This window comes from Miscanthus floridulus, chromosome 14, assembly GCF_019320115.1.
Source record: "Miscanthus floridulus cultivar M001 chromosome 14, ASM1932011v1, whole genome shotgun sequence".
NCBI lineage: Eukaryota > Viridiplantae > Streptophyta > Magnoliopsida > Poales > Poaceae > Miscanthus > Miscanthus floridulus.
This window is the reverse complement of record NC_089593.1, coordinates 93,239,784-93,256,011: the sequence shown is the minus strand read 5'-3', so window position 1 is coordinate 93,256,011 and position 16,228 is coordinate 93,239,784. Positions and strand designations below refer to the sequence as shown.

Genomic DNA, 16,228 nt, shown 5'->3' with positions numbered 1-16,228 from the left:
TAATAAGTAGCTTCAATTCGTATTGTACTGCAGAGGGTACACGAGGACATGGCCGCTTGCTGACTGCTGCCAAGTGCCAATCCACGACTTCACTGCACCGTTTATCTACTGCTCGCCTCCTCCGTCTATAAACAAACATTGCAATTCTATGTTTGGTGCGACCCAAATTATCTTAGATTTAGCTAAGTCTATTCATGACTTCCATCCAATAAATAGATAATTATGAAAATATGTTTTATAATGAATCTACTAATGGCACAGATTTAGTATAATAAATGAATATTAATATATTCATACAGATTTGATTCAAACTTAAATATTTAGCATTTTTTTAGGACAGTGCACCTATATATTAGCACAGCAGTAGCTAACTATATATAGTTACTGCACCACCGTACCTGCAGATATACGACTTGCAGAGATAAGGTACTTTATCATATGATGATGTTGCCCATATCCAGTCCGTTACAGCATCATCTATAATTTAGTTTATGAGTTCAGCTAGCTGCAGGAAAATAATATCTTTCTACTATGACAAAATATGTGTGATTCTTCTGTTTTGTATGTTCTTTTTCCAAGTGGTCCATTTCAAAGCACCAAACTTCGAACTGGGCCTTACACTGCCAACCCTATGGGCTTTCTTTCTCCGCCATCGAAGAAACCTTGAGTATCCGGCTCAAACAAGAAGAACAGGGCATTTGGCCCATTAAGAGTAACAGTTTGTCGGCCCACTGAAACAGCCCAGCAACCGTCGCCGTCATTCCCGTTCCCGTTCCCCTCGCACTCACTACTCTCCGGAAGCTGCATCTCGCCGGCCGGCAACGGCCGTGCCTCCTGCTCCCATCCTTGCGGCTTCCCTTCCCTGGCCTCGATCTGCGCCTGAGACGGAGACCGCGGAAGGGAGCGCGAACGCGAGCTTGACTGATTCCGCGATTTGTCTCGCCAGGGCCGCGGCCTTCTCCTCCTGGCTTCTCCACAGGTGCGCGAAAGAAAATAATTTTCTGTCCCTTCGATTGCTCAACAATAGCAGACAAGCTTGTTTGCTTGTTTGTTGCCCTGGTTCAAAGAAAGTTTTAGTTGGCTTCTTTTTTTTTCGAACCGAGGGTTTTGTTGATTGTAATCCTTGTGTGCTAGATTAGCTTACCATACTTAGCTTACTATATTTACCAGTAGATATTTAGACGCATGATCACTGATTGTGATTGTGTTCAAAAGTTTCTTGATTAGTTTCCTTGTATTGGTTTATATAAGCTGGGCAATACAATCAGAAACGCTGCTGCTTTGCAGCTCCAATATCGTGTGCCTACCTGTGTTCGTGTGTGTGTGTTCGCTCTTGTCTCCCTCTCGTCGGATCGGGATTCTGTCAATCGGTACCAGAGCCAGGTCTCGACATCGCCATGTCGCAGTCACCATCCAAGAAGCTGCTGACGGGTAATGCCTCCAGCGAGAAGAAGGTCCAGCCATCGAAATCGCCGCCACGTCGCCGTGGCCGCTCTCACAGCCGTCACTCGCGCAACCGGGACGCCGGGTCGTGCGTCGTCGAGCGCATCATTGAGCGACCATCAGCGAACGTCGCGTGGCCGATGCTGACCCGGACAAACTATCCGGAATGGGCCCTCGTTATGGAGGTGAACTTCCAGACCCTCAGAGTCTGGGACGTCGTCTACCATGGCATCGCCGAGGACCCCGACGAAGATGAGTACCACGACGACCGACAGGCGATGGCCGGGCTCCTGCGCTCGGTGCCCTCCGAGCTAAGCACCCTCGCCGTCAAGCGCACGGTGAAAGAGGCGTGGGACGCGGTCAAGAACTTGCGGGTCGGCGACGAACGCGCGCGTGATGCCAGCGCGCAGCAGCTCCGCCGGGAATTCGGCAACCTCTCCTTCAAGGAAGGAGAGAGCGTCAACGAGTTCGGCATCCGCATCACCGTGCTCACCACCAACCTCCGCTCCCTCGGCGACAACATCACCGACGCTGAGGTAGTGAAGAAGCTGCTGCAGGTGGTCCCTGAAAGGCTGAACCAAGCCGCTGTCTCCCTCGAGATGTTCCTTGATCTGAACAAGGTCACCATCGAGGAGGTGGTTGGACGGCTGCACGTGTTCGAGGAGCGCGCCAAGCCCAAGGAGGTCACAGACGCCATGGGGCGCCTGATGCTCTGCGAGGAGGACTGGGAGGCCCGCCGCAAAGCGTGCCGTGAGCAGGAGAACTCTGGTGGCAGCGGTGGCCCCAGCAGCCGTGGGAAGCGCCGACCGCGAGGACGTGGCCGCGGCGGTGCAGGATCCTCGACGCGTGACGGCCGTGATGGCCAGATTGCAGGCGCCGGGAACACCGGTGGCGGGAGGCCACCACCCGGTACCCTCTGCAACAACTGTGGCAAGTCCGGCCATTGGGCCAAGGATTGTCGCAGGAAGAAGAAGGGAGCGGCACATGTCGCGCAGGCTGAGGACGATGAGCACGCGCTGATGTACATCGCCATGGACGCTGAGGTAATCGCGCCATCCGTGTCATGCTGCCACCCCAGGTCGCCACCGCCCGTCATTGAGCCACAGGCGCGTGTCCACCTCGTCGAACCGAAGGTGCTCCTCCACCTCAGTGAGGAACAGAAGGAGGCCGTGGCATCTCGCCACTGGGTACTGGACACCGGGGCTACGAACCACATGACGGGAACGCGCACTGTCTTCGCCGAGCTGAACACCGGCGTCACTGGCACCATCAAGTTTGGGGACGGATCGGTGGTCGACATCCAGGGCAAGGGCACCGTGCTCTTCGCCTGTAAGTCCGGTGAACACCGTCGACTAGATGGGGTCTACTACATCCCGCGCCTCACCACGAACATCATAAGTCTCAGCCAGATGGATGAGGATGGGTTCAAGGTCGACATCGAGTCGGGCATACTGCGCCTCTTCGACCTAGAGCGGCAACTGCTGGCGAAGGTGCACCGATCACCGAGCCGGCTCTACTTCCTCGACATGAACATCGTCGCACCAGTGTGCCTCACCGCGCGTGTCGACGACGTGGCGTGGCGCTGGCATGAGCGGTATGGTCACCTCAACTTCCAGGCGCTGCGCAAGCTCGGGCGTGCGGACATGGTGCGAGGACTACCAGCGATTGACCACGTAGACCAAGTCTGTGAGGACTACATCCTAGCAAAGCAGAAGAGGACGTCGTTCCCCAAGGCCGCCAAGTACCGGGCTCAGGAGGAACTTGAACTGGTCCATGGTGACCTATGCGGCCTGATCTCGCCATCAACACCGGCAGGGAATGCCTACTTCTTGCTCCTCGCTGATGACATGAGCCGCTATATGTGGCTCACTCTTTTGCGCTCAAAGGCGGATGCACCGGCGGCGATCATGATGTTCCAAGCACGCGTTGAGCATGAAACCGGCAAGAAGTTGAAGGTGCTCCGCACCAACAACGGTGGTGAGTTCACCTCAGTTGAGTTCGGTGAGTACTGTGTAGGCGAGGGCATCCAGCGTCACCATTCGGCTCCATACGCGGCGCAGCAGAACGGTGTGGTGGAACGTCAAAACCAGATGGTCGTGGCGACGACGAGGAGCATCCTGCGTGCGCAGGGCATGCCGGGCCACTTCTGGGGCGAGGCAGTGCACACCGCCATGTTCCTCCTCAACCGGGCACCCACCAGCGCGCTCAACGGGATGACCCCATACCAGGCGTGGTACGGGAAGAAGCCGCCCGTGCACCTCTTCAGAGTGTTTGGTGCGTCGCCTACATCAAGCGCCTACGCCCGCATCTCAGCAAGCTCGACGATCGCGGGCAGAAGGTTGTCTTCATCGGCTACCAGGACGGATCAAAGGCATACCGTTTCTACGACCCCGTCTCCGAGCGCGTCCAAGTCTCCCATGATGCCATCTTCGATGAGGGCGCGCGCTGGGACTGGGGAGATGCGTCGGTCGCCATCAATGAGTACCCCTTCACCATCGCAAATGACTACAAACTGCGGCGCCAACGTATTGAGGTGCCGGCTCAAGAGCCGACGTCTCCTGAGCAGCACTCACCAGTTTCCCCACCACCGTCCATGTTGCGTTCGTCGTCACCTGGCGCACCGAGCTCACCACCACCTGCATCGCCGTCCCCGACGCCACTGATGGCTGGGACGCAGGTTGAGTTCGCGACACTGCTCAGCACGGACCCAAACCTTGACGCTGATGATGATGAGGAGGGGGAGCACCGGTACCGGATGCTGGACAACATCCTTGGCGTGGATGCAGCACCCGGACTGGCACACCACGACGCTGTGGAGGCTAAGCTGCACGCAGTGAGCCACGCCGTGAGCGTGGAGGAGCCCAGGTCGCTGAAAGAAGCCGACGGCGACCCCAACTGGGCTGCTACGATGGAGGAGGAGATGAAGTCGATCCGCGACAATGCAACATGGTCGCTGGTCGAACTCCCGCGCGGACACCGAGCCATCGGGTTGAAATGGGTGTACAAAGTGAAGCACGACGAGAACGGGAGCATCGTCAAGTACAAAGCCCGCCTTGTAGCCAAGGGCTACGTGCAACGTCCCGGCATCGATTTTGAAGAGGTGTTCGCTCCCATCGCTCGACTGGAGTCGGTGCGCCTGCTCCTCGTCATCGCAACGCACTACGGTTGGGGCGTCCATCACATGGACGTCAAGTCGGTGTTCTTGAATGGAGAGCTCCAGGAGGAAGTCTACGTCCAGCAACCTCCTGGCTTCGTCAACGACAAGCTCAAGCACAAGGTGTTTCGGCTTCACAAGGCACTCTACGGCCTCCGTCAGGCTCCACGCGCATGGAACCAGAAGCTTGATGCTGAGCTGCTGTCGCTCGGGTTCACGCGCTGCGTCGACAAACACGGGATGTACACTTGTGGCAAAGGAGAAGGGCGCATGATCGTGGGCGTATACATCGATGATCTTATCATCATTGGAGGTGATGCAGATGTCGTGGGGAAGTTCAAGAAGCAGATGCTGAGCACTTTCCGCATGAGCGATCTTGGGCTCCTCTCCTACTACCTTGGCCTCGAGGTCACCCAAGGAGCTCATGGGATCACGCTGCACCAAAGTGCCTACGCCACCAAGATCCTCGAGAAGGCTGGGCTAGTAGGTTGCAATGCGAGCGCCACGCCCATGGAGATGGGGTTGAAGCTGCTGAAGGAAGGCTCGACGCCAAGTGTGGACGCCACCGAGTATCGCAGCCTCATTGGCAGCTTGAGGTACTTGTGCAATTCCAGGCCGGACCTGGCATACGCGGTGGGCTACCTCAGCCGGTTCATGGAGGCGCCGCGGCAAGAGCATCTGGCAGCTGTGAAGCGCGTCCTTCGCTACGTGGCGGGCACGGTGTACTGGGGTGTGCACTACCATCCGGGAGAAAAGAAGGGAGCAGTGCCTCGACTGCTGGGCTACTCCGACAGCGATCTAGCAGGCGACGTTAACGATCGGAAAAGCACAAGCGGTCTCATCTTCTTCCTTGCGGGTGGACCGGTTGCATGGCAGTCGGCAAAACAAAAGGTGGTTGCGCTGTCGTCCTGCGAGGCGGAATACATCGCGGCTGCTGGAGCTGCGTGCGAGGCAGTTTGGCTAGCACGATTGCTGGCTGAGCTCGTCGGAGGAGCCGTCCTCGCACCCAAGCTCAAGGTGGACAACAAGTCCGTCATCGCCTTGATGAGAAATCCTGTGCATCATGACCGGAGAAACATATTGATGTGAAGTTCCACTTCATCCGGGAGTGCTGCGACAGGAAGCTGATCGACGTCGAGTTCGTTGGTACTGAACGGCAGCTGGGTGACATTCTCACTAAAGCGCTCGGGCGCGTTCGGTTTCAGGAGCTTCGAGGAAAGATCGGCATGTTTGATGTAAATAGTAAGCACAGCAAGGCTTAGGAGGAGATTGTTGATTGTAATCCTTGTGTGCTAGATTAGCTTACCATACTTAGCTTACTATATTTACCAGTAGATATTTAGGCGCATGATCACTGATTGTGATTGTGTTCAAAAGTTCTTGATTAGTTTCCTTGTATTGGTTTATATAAGCTTGGCAATACAATCAGAAACGCTGCCGCTTTGCAGCACCAATATCGTGTGCCTACCTGTGTTCGTGTGTGCGTGTTCGCTCTCGTCTCCCTCTCGCCGGATCGGGATTCTGTCAGGTTTAACCCCATTTCCATTACCAAAATAACGGAGATACAGTAACTGTGAGTAGCAACAGATATCAAGAAGCCGGGAAGAAAGACAGCTGAGAAGATTGCCTTACCTTACTACACCTAAACCACTTAAGATGAAAAGGGCACATGTACCCGAACTAAGGGGAAAACACCAACATGATCGCCAGAAACTACCAGTCAACTAAGCCTGAGAGAGAGAACTCGAGAAGTTCAAGTTTTGACAAAACAAAAGAAAAGAGCAAACATCCATCTGGTTTCAGATGTCCTCCAGCGATCCACCAAAAGAACTAACAGCTTTGTGAAGGCTTCAACCATTCTGTTGATTCCCAAGTGCTGTTCACCTTTCCGTGGCTTCTTGTTCAGCAATCCTGTTGCAATTCGCAGCATAATAGTGTTGATTCCTTCCTCCAGAGCTTCCCTATCCATCCCTGCATATAGCCCTGCCCAGTAACTCATAAGGGCGCAAGCATGGCAAACTATAGAAATTGGATTTAAAATTAATTTGCCTTCAAAGCACAATTTATTCCTGGCTTTCCATATTGCCCAGCAAACAGCAGCAATTCCCAGAGTATGAAACTTTTCCCCCAATGGTAACCATTTTTCACACCATTCCCAACACTGGTTCAGATATCTGGGCACATTACTAGCCCCAAAACATACAGCCACAGTAGCCCACACAACTTTGGCAGTACTGCACTGAAATAAAAGATGATCAACTGTCTCAGGTTGAGAACAGAAATAACAAGAAGGATCCCCAGGCCAATTTCTCTTGATCATGTTGTCCTTAGTTAAGATAGCATTATTCAATGCCATCCAAAGAAAGATTTTCAATTTCTAAGGAATTTTCCCTTTCCAGATTTTCTTGTGGTATCTACCAGTATCATCAACAGTTAGAACATTATAAACAGACTAGCGTATGCCCGTGCGTTGCTATGGAAACCTTAAAATTTTGAATGCAATTCAACACAATAAAAGTAAGAAAAAAATTGTAGGTTAGGAGCCTCAAATTTTCAACGCAATAAGAGCATCAAAAAAAAATAGTGGGTTGAAATGAAGACAAATAAATTTTAACTTGGCTTAGCAACATACTGTTTCGAGCCACATTCAAATAAATAAGCATCAAATTTAGTAACAATGTCAAAATAAGTGCTTGTTTTTTTATTGGTAGCTTCGGTGACTTGAAGGGCGGGCCTGGTGCAAGTGGTAGAGTCTTACCGCCTGTGACCGGAAAGTCCCGGGTTCGAGTCGCGGTCTCCTCGCATTGCACAAGCGAGGGTAAGGCTTGCCACTGACACCCTTCCCCAGACCCCGCACAGAGCGGGAGCTCTCTGCACTGGGTACGCCCTTTAGCTTCGGTGACTTGATGCTTAATTTTTTTATTATGATATGACTCACGTCGCCTCTTATTTTTTTCATCCCTCCGTTCTTGGGACATTGCATGCCATCGAGCTCTATCCTTTTCCCTCTTGTGGTCTTTAGCATCAACTGGTGATAGTTTTAAAAAAAATCGATATAACATATACATAGGAAACACAATGGAATATTCGATAGCATGTTGCATTCTGTAACCTTCTTTAGTTGTGTTAGTCTTGTCTCCCAATGGCGCTCGAGAACCACTATTTTGCACTGTATTAATCTGTAATAGGAAGAGACATGGCCAGGTTGTAACAACTAAGTACTGAAGGACAAAGTAATCCATGGACACATGATTGTAGGATCTCTATCAGTTAGATGAACAAGTACAGCAAATAACATGAACCGTTAAACCAATGGTTCTAGTTGACCTCATATTGTTTTTGTTATGGTGGGAAAGGTGTACCACCGCCGTAGCAAGATGAGTGGCTAGGGTAGCAGGGGTCGGGCCAGGCACTAGGGTGCGGCCAGCCACCAGGGCAAGGCATGGGAGCCGGTTTGGGCCCCAGCCGGGTCTGTAGGAGTTAGTTATTAAGAGTCCTAGTTGGTTTGGAGTTTGTTGAGTCAGGGCTGTCAGCCCTTAGATTTAGGAAAGGTTTGTTAGTGAGTTGTTATAAGTATCAAACAATCTAAAGGAATAAAGGATAGCCTGAGATTGAGTTCGTCTCACCTTTGGCCCTCGGGCGTTTTTCTTTGCACTGGTGCAAATTGAGACTAAAAAGATAAGTCAGCATGGCTGTTGAGATGGCTAGGATTGTCAGGAATCATTGACCAACATGATGAAAGATATCCAGCCTTTTTCAGCAACTATGTATACACTAAATAAGAAATTCTATTTATATGAACATAACCACATCACATAGACTTATGAAGCAGGTTTTGTGTAGCATATCAGTGCTCTCTAATCTGGATATCTTTAAAACATGACTGGAATAAACATTAGTTATCTACAGTCCAATGTACTGAGAAATCTCCTTAAGTGTTTCTTTGGTCGGCACCTCGTTGTTGGCCAATGCTGGATGGGCTGACTCGATCTTCTCTCTACTCGATCCCTTTACAGGTTTTTACAATCACAAACCTGTTATATGAACACCACGAGGTCAAATGACGTGTAACCAGATACCAATTTCTAATAAATATTCCATCAGACAGGATTAATAAAAACACAACAGTTTCTTTGAACAACACTTTTTTCAAAAAAAAAAAAAAAACAGAACTATCAAAGATAATAAAAAAAAAGGATTCCGTCAGAGTATCACATCAGCATCTGTAGTATCATTGGATTATCAGAAAACCACATTGTTGGGTAAGATGGAATTTGGAATGTCCTTTTGCATCAGTTAATCAAAAAGAAACATTATTTGTTCTGGCTCGACTAATTACAGGAGGCATACTGTAATGTTAAAAAAAAGGGGAAAAGATTCACGGTCCATTGCCAAATCTAAATTACATGAGGCATGCTGTGCTATACAGCCAAGCGTAAATTACTTACACCATACAGTCTCTTACTTATAGGGTCTTTTTTTTTTTTTTTTTTTTTGCTAAATGATAGGTTGGTGGCATTCCTTGACCTGAAGAATGCTATGCCTACATTAAACCTGCCAATACAGAATTTTTCAGGTGAAGTCTGCAGTCCTCCCTCCCAACCATTTTCCCTCCTATCAGAGAGACATCAGAAGGAACAATTTTCGTATAAATACATGAGCAGCACTGTCCCGATGTTACCACCAAATGACTGTCAGTTCTGGATTCTTAACAAAACAGCAAACAGGTCCCCTTGAGAAAAAAAAATAGAAGAACTAAATTTAATGATTATTGCCACGATACATATAATGGTTATTGTATTACACCCATTGTCCACAAATTCAATAACTGTGCTAATTTATAAGTTTGGACAGGTCACTCCTAATTTATAAGTTTGTGCATAATTTAAGATTAAAACTTTTGAGGCAGGGCCAGCCCAAAATGGCATTAAACCACTTCTAATCAATTATGGATGTAGAATTGGCACTGACCAGGCATTTTCATCTTCCTGGGCACTAAGGTTCAGATTCTTAAGCGACAGTTCATCAGGGGAAAGGGCCTCAAGATCAGACAGAAATGGTCCTTTGCCTAGTCAGTGGTCATAGGGACAACTTTTCGCCAAAAGAAGTCCTGCACCTGATAGCCGCCCCTGTTAGGACACTATCAGGTTCAGGGGCGCAGCACTGATAGTGTGGTAACCGCAAATTACATGCCATCTTAACTTCAGTTGTCTGCCATCATAAAATAGGCACTCTCTCTTGTTCCATCCATCCATGGGAGTGAAAGGGGCAATAGAGCAATATGATGGACAGTTTTCAGTATTCCTGACAAATTCTGAAGAAGTTGATTTACGAAACTGCGATGGCCATATAAGCCCCTTTCGTTATAGAGCCTGGGAGCTGCTTTCACTCTTTCGTTATATTCCTGACAAACACACATCAGTTCTTTGGTTTTGCTTTATAGAATTTTCTCAGAACAACACTCCATACCTCACGTGGCCTTAACTGATATTGATGCAAGCATTTTTTTTCTAGACTGATGCATTTTAACTCAGTATGCATTATGCAATGCTTGCTGGCAATCATTGGTATGTGTTCTTTAAAAATTAAATGGAAACTTCAGTGACATCAGGGTATCAAAGATGGCAACCATGGACGATTGATGCAGTACCAGTCATGCAGCATGGAAACTCAGAAACAGAACAAAAGGCAAAAGAACAAATGGGCAAAGCACACTTCATCAGGAACAATGGACCTCGACGAGCTTACCAGAGGCGCCTGCGAAGTGGAGGCGGCGGATAGGCGGGCGCCGAGGCGTCGTCGCTCCTCGCGTCCGCAGCGGCGGCGGGGCAAAACGGAACGGCGCTGGAGCAGGCGAGGAGGAGCCGGCCGCGTCCTCGTTCCTCGCGTCCGTGGCGGCGGCGGCGAATGGAAGGGCGAGGGAGCAGGCGAGGAGGATGCTGCTGCTGTGGCCGGCCTGGACGCGGTGCTCGGGGCGGGGCTGGGGCTGGCTGCCGCCGCGCCGCGGACGGGGCGCCGGGGCCGGGGCGTGCCGGCTCAAGGGCTGGGCTCTCGCGAGCCGCGGGGGGGGGGGGGGCGGAGGGGGCGCAAGCCGGGAGCGGCCCAGCGGAGTCGCGAGCGAGGCCGAGCGGATCGAGTCTGAACCCGGAAAAGGCGCGGCTTGGGACGGGATCTTGAGGAAGGCGTGATTTCGGATAGGCTTCACCACGGACGGGCAGGAATTTTCGGCGGAGCTTTCACCGCAGCCGAGCGGTAATTTTGGAGGAGAGGCTTCACCACGGTCCGGTAGACTCTCGGATAAGGGACATTTAGTAACTTTTGCCATCTTTACAACGGTGGACACGGACATATTTGCTATTGCAAACAGTAACACTCTTTTTTTTTTTTTTTGTCATTTTTGCTGATGTGGTATGCCACGCAGTCAGCCAGCGTGTCGGCGCCTCTCCTCCCACTGCTGCTTCTCTCTCCCTCCACTCGCTGACATGTGGGTCCCACCGGTCAGGTTCATCTTCAACCTCTGGCCGTTGAGAAGAAACCACTGGTTTCCAGGATGGCCCGCACTGGCCCCGCTCGCCCGCGTCTTGCCCGCCCACACCGGCTCCGCTCGCCGCGCCGCCGTGCCCGCGCCGGTCCTGCTCGCCCGCGCTCAGACGCACCGTCGCACTCGCCCGCCCGCACCGACATCGCTCTCCCGAGCTATCCCCGCTCGCCCACGGCGGAAGCACCGCTGCGCCCGCACTCGGCCACGTCGGCCCCGCTCAGCCGCGCTGCCGCGCCCACCCGCCACCGCGCCCGTGCCGGCCCTGCTCGCTCGCACTCAGACGCGCCATCGCGTCCGCTTGCACCGGCACCGGTCATCCGAGCCGGCCCCGCTTGCCCACGGCAGCCGCACCGCCGCGCCCTGGCCCAGCCCGCATCTGCCGCACCCGCCACGTTTTGGTTCGGTTGGCGGAGAACATAGGAGAGAGCATCGGAGGGATAAGAGAGAGACAATGAAAAAAGATTCACATTTATTGCATGAAGACCTCTGCACTATGGGGATAGTTTCTCCGGTGGCCGGAGGTTGAAGATGAACCTGACTGGTGGGGCCCACATGTCAGCGAATGGAGGGAGAGAGAAGCAGTCGTGGGAGGAGAGGCGCTGCCACGCTGGCTGACTACGTGGCATGCCACATCAGCAAAAATGGCAAAAAATTAGGAGGATTACTGTTTGCGATGGTAAATATGTAGGTGTTCGTATAAAAATAGCAAATGAAGGAGTGCCATCCGTAAGGATGGCAAAAAGTTAAATGTCCCCTGGGATAAACACAAGGAGGCTTCATCGCACGCTGGCCGCCGGGCGCAGCCGGCCTAGCGGTGAGCCACGGCTGCTACTGCCTGCTGGTGGCGACGCTCCTCCGTCGGCTGCGACGCGACCCCGTCAAAACACCGCCCCGCCTACGCCCTCCGGCCGCCGCAACGTTGCCGAGCCGCCTCCGACCACCTCACCCGCGGGTGGTGGCGGCGCTCAACCGCAGCACTTCACCGCCCCTCCCCCCCGGCGCCGCCTGCCGCTACCACTCTCCCTCCATGGAGTGTCCTTCGACGTACGCCGACGCCGCCTGCTGCTGCTGCTCTCCCTTGGTGGAATGACCTTGAACTATGTCGGCGCCGCCTTCTGCTACCGTCTCCACTCTCCCGCAGGCCACGACTGCTGGCTACCTGCCGACCGGCCAAGCGCTAGTACCTAGGAGCGGGCAGCTAGGAGAGGGAGCGGCCGAGCGGTGAGTAGAGGCAGGGTTGCGGACTATGGAGCGATGCGGTGAGTAGGGGTGAATTTTTTTATTATTAACACTTTTTTAAACTATTTTTAATTGTAACACTGTTTTTTTTTTCAAAAGTAACACTTTTGGACACGCCTGTTTGCATGGCGCGGCAAATTCACGCTGTCGCGCCATGCATGGCGGCACGGCATGGGGCCGTCAATGACCGTGGCGACCACTGACGTGGTGGGGCCGATGCGCCGTGCATCATGGCTGAAAGCATCTAGGCCCTTAGTTGGGTTTTAGTGATTAATGACAATACATGATTACTGTGACTAACGTGCGCTTTGCAGAGGCAATTAAGTTACGGTAATGGAGATCGATTGGGCAATCATGGTGTTCATGCCCCTACGATGGAAATCATTTCGGTTTTCAAAGGATGGACGACAAGGTTAAGGATGAACTAGTTCTAAGTGTCGTTTGGTGTTGAAGAGACACTTAGAGTAGTTAAGGACTTTGTTTTTCCTTTGGCCGTACTATTAAGGGGGGTATGGACGGGTAGCTTGACCTATATGAGTCTAGTCAGTTAGGTGTGGTGTACACTTGTTGAAACTAGCACTAGGTAGCTCCTAAATATGCCTAAGATCCATTGGAGCAAACTTCATTCACATATGATCGAGAGTTGGAAGTGAATGGAGGGTCAAATACTGACCGGACGCTGGTTCCGGTTTGACCGGACGCTAGCGCAGAGTCCAGTTAGTTCATTTGACCGAGGTGTTTTCGTCTGGCGCGACCGGACGCTGAGAGGTGAGTGACCGGACGTTGAGGGCCAGCGTCCGATCGACTCCAGTAAGGTTCTAGAGTGGGAAAATTGCGACCGCCACGTGATCACTGGAGTTCGGGGTGAACTGACCGGAGCATCCGGTCAACATGACCAGAGCGTCCGGTCACCCCGTAGAGGCACATAATGGTTCGTTTTTCAGCTGATGTTATAAATACCACCTCCACTCGTGTGTGGGGTGACTTTTGCTCATTCCAACAGTTGAAACACACCTTAGAGAGTGCCAAGAAGAGCAAGGTCCTAGTGAGGTGATTGAGATTTGAGAATCCAAAAGAGAGCCCTCATTAGTGATATCAAGAGTAGCAAAGTGTGCATCCACCCTTCTCCCTAGGCTTGTTGTGGTCAAGTGAGAGTTTGTGTTACTCTTGGTGATCGCCATCATCTAGAAGGCTTGGTGGTGATTGGGAGCTTGGTGATCATCCAGAGAGCTTGTGGATGACCCAACTCAAGTTGTGAGCGGTTGTGGGTGATTCACCGCGACGGAGTGTCAAAGAATCAACCCGTAGAGAGCACTTGATCCTTGCACGGATCAAGGGGGAGCTACACCCTTGCGTGGGTGCTCCAACGAGGACTAGTGGGGAGTGGCGACTCTCTGATACCTCAGCAAAACATCGCCGCGTTTCTCCTTCTCTATTTACTTTGAGCAATTCAATTCTTATCATTTACATTCCTAGAATTGCCATGTTAGAGTAGGATTGGAATATAGGTTGCTAAACTTTTGTGCGTTAGGTTAATAGAAACACTTTTCTAGGCACAAGGGGTTAATTAGGCTAACCGTATGATTTAATTATTGCAAAGAAATTTAGAATTAGCCCAATTCAACCCCCCCCTCTTGGGCATCTTGATCCTTTCAATGGCGCGGCGAGGCTTTACTTACCCATTGCGGCGCTGGCTCCCTCCCTCTATCTGTCTACCCGACTCGAGGTGAGGCCGCTCGCAGCGCCCACGCCATTGCCTATCGGCTCCCTCACGGCCGGCCACTGTCTTTCCCTCCCTTGCGGCCCCCTCTCTACCTTCCCCGAAGCTCCTCCTCGGACTTGTCAAGGTAATGAAGCTCCTCCTCGACCTCCACGGTGAATCAAAGGATTTGAATGAGTAGTTAGGGTATAGAGGAAAATATGAGTTCATTAGAACGTTGGATTTAAGGATTAGGATTGCCAATGTTAAGGTTAATTGGTTAGTTAGAATTATGATTACCATGATTCTAAGGTCAATTTTTATATGAATTTTGCTTGTTTGAGTTTGCATCTCAACTTTTATATGTCCTAGGTCCCTCGATAGTTGCACCTATTACCAGGACTACAAAGATGCTCCCTTCCTCAGTGGTATCATCAGAGCCGGCTGCTACAGTCATACCAGCACAGTCTATAGCAGCTCTAGTCCCTGATCCAACCCATACTGCTTCAGCATCACTTCCACCTACAGAGGGTCAGACTGCTCAGAGCTCAGGGTCAGATGATGATGGCACCTAGTTCTAGCTCGCTCCTCATACCTCAGCGCCCAACTCGTCCGCTGCAGCCCCGCCGACCGACCCTTAGGTTTTGGTGTTTGACGCTAAAGGGGGAGAAGGATCGAGTATGTTAGTCTTAGGGCGAGCGACATATATAGGGGGAGCTTAGTTTATCTATTAGCTATTACATTTGGATTTTTATGTGTGATACATTATGCATTCATGTTTACTATTATGCATTGAACTATATCTATGTGATAGTGATATCTACGTAATCGTGATATTTATGTGATATGTGACATGTGTGCTCTCTACTTTGAATCATTTATATGTCATATCACTTGTGCTATGCTCATTTGCTTTGCTTTCGCATTTTACTCTGATGCAAATGAGCTTTATTACTTGTACTCATGCTTATTTCATATCATTTGAGTACATCATGTTGGCTTGGGTCATATAAGCTTGCCTAACTCTTTTGTTCTTATTGCAAAAAGCTTATATGATCCAAGCATGTTAAAAACCTCATCTCTTTCACATACTCGAGGTAGTATTGTCATCAATCACCAAAAAGTGGGAGATTGAAACCATCTAAGCCCCTAGTTGGGTTTCGGTGATTAATGACAATACGTGATTACTGTGACTAACGTGCGTTTTGTAGATGCAATTAAGTTAGGTCACGGTAATGGAGATCGATTGGGCAATCATGGTGTTCATGCCCTACGATGGAAATCATTTCGGTTTTCAAAGGATGGATGACAAGGTTAAGGATGGACTAGTTCTAAGTGTCGTTTGGTGTTGAAGAGACACTTAGAGTAGTTAAGGACTTTGTTTTTCCTTTGGTCGTACTATTAAGGGGGGTATGGACGGGTAGCTTGACCTAGGTGAGTCTAGTGAGTTAGGTGTGGTGCACACTAGTTGAAACTAGCACTAGGTAGCTCCTAAATATGCCTAAGATCCATTGGAGCAAACTTCATTCACATATGATCGAGAGTTAGAAGTGAATGGAGGGTCAAATACCGACTGGACGCTAGTTCCAGTTTGACCGGACGCTAGCGCAGAGTCCGGTTAGTTCATTTGATCGAGGTGTTTTCGTCTAGCGCGACCGGACGCTGAGAGGTGAGTGACCGGACATTGAGGGCCAGTGTCCGATCGACTCCAGTAAGGTTCTAGAGAGGGAAAATTATGATCGGATGCTGCCAGCGTCCAGTCGCTACGTGATCACTGGAGTTCGGGGTGAACTGACCGGAGAGTCCGGTCACCCCGCAGAGGAACATAACGGTTCATTTTTCAGCTGATGTTATAAATACCACCTCCACTCGTGTGTGATTGACTTTTGCTCATTCCAACAGTTGAAACACACCTTATAGAGTGCCAAGAAGAGCAAGGTCCTAGTGAGGTGATTGAGATTTGAGAATCCAAAAGAGAGCCCTCATTAGTGAGATCAAGAGTAGCAAAGTGTGCATCCACCCTTCTCCTTAGGCTTGTTGTGGTCAAGTGAGAGTCCGTGCGTGTTACTCTTGGTCATTACCATCACCTAGACGGCTTGGTGGTGATTGGGAGCTTGGTGATCATCCGGAGAGCTTGTGGATGACCCAACTC

The 16,228-nt window shown here is 50.9% G+C and overlaps 2 protein-coding genes across 2 annotated transcripts; both read right to left on the bottom strand.

Annotated features, from left to right (window-relative positions):
- Positions 1-1,754: 1,754 nt before the first annotated feature.
- LOC136505599 (uncharacterized) lies at positions 1,755-11,692 on the bottom strand. Its single transcript, XM_066500757.1, has 3 exons — positions 11,673-11,692; positions 11,329-11,400; positions 1,755-2,310 (listed from the first exon to the last, which is right to left on the bottom strand). The coding sequence occupies exons 1-3, from the start codon at positions 11,690-11,692 to the stop codon at positions 1,755-1,757; spliced, it is 648 nt and encodes a 215-aa protein (XP_066356854.1).
- On the bottom strand, positions 6,127-10,946 carry LOC136505600 (predicted GPI-anchored protein 58). The gene is made up of 2 exons (XM_066500758.1): positions 10,346-10,946; positions 6,127-6,580 (listed from the first exon to the last, which is right to left on the bottom strand). The coding sequence occupies exons 1-2, from the start codon at positions 10,944-10,946 to the stop codon at positions 6,351-6,353; spliced, it is 831 nt and encodes a 276-aa protein (XP_066356855.1). The 3' UTR covers positions 6,127-6,350.
- Positions 11,693-16,228: the final 4,536 nt, after the last annotated feature.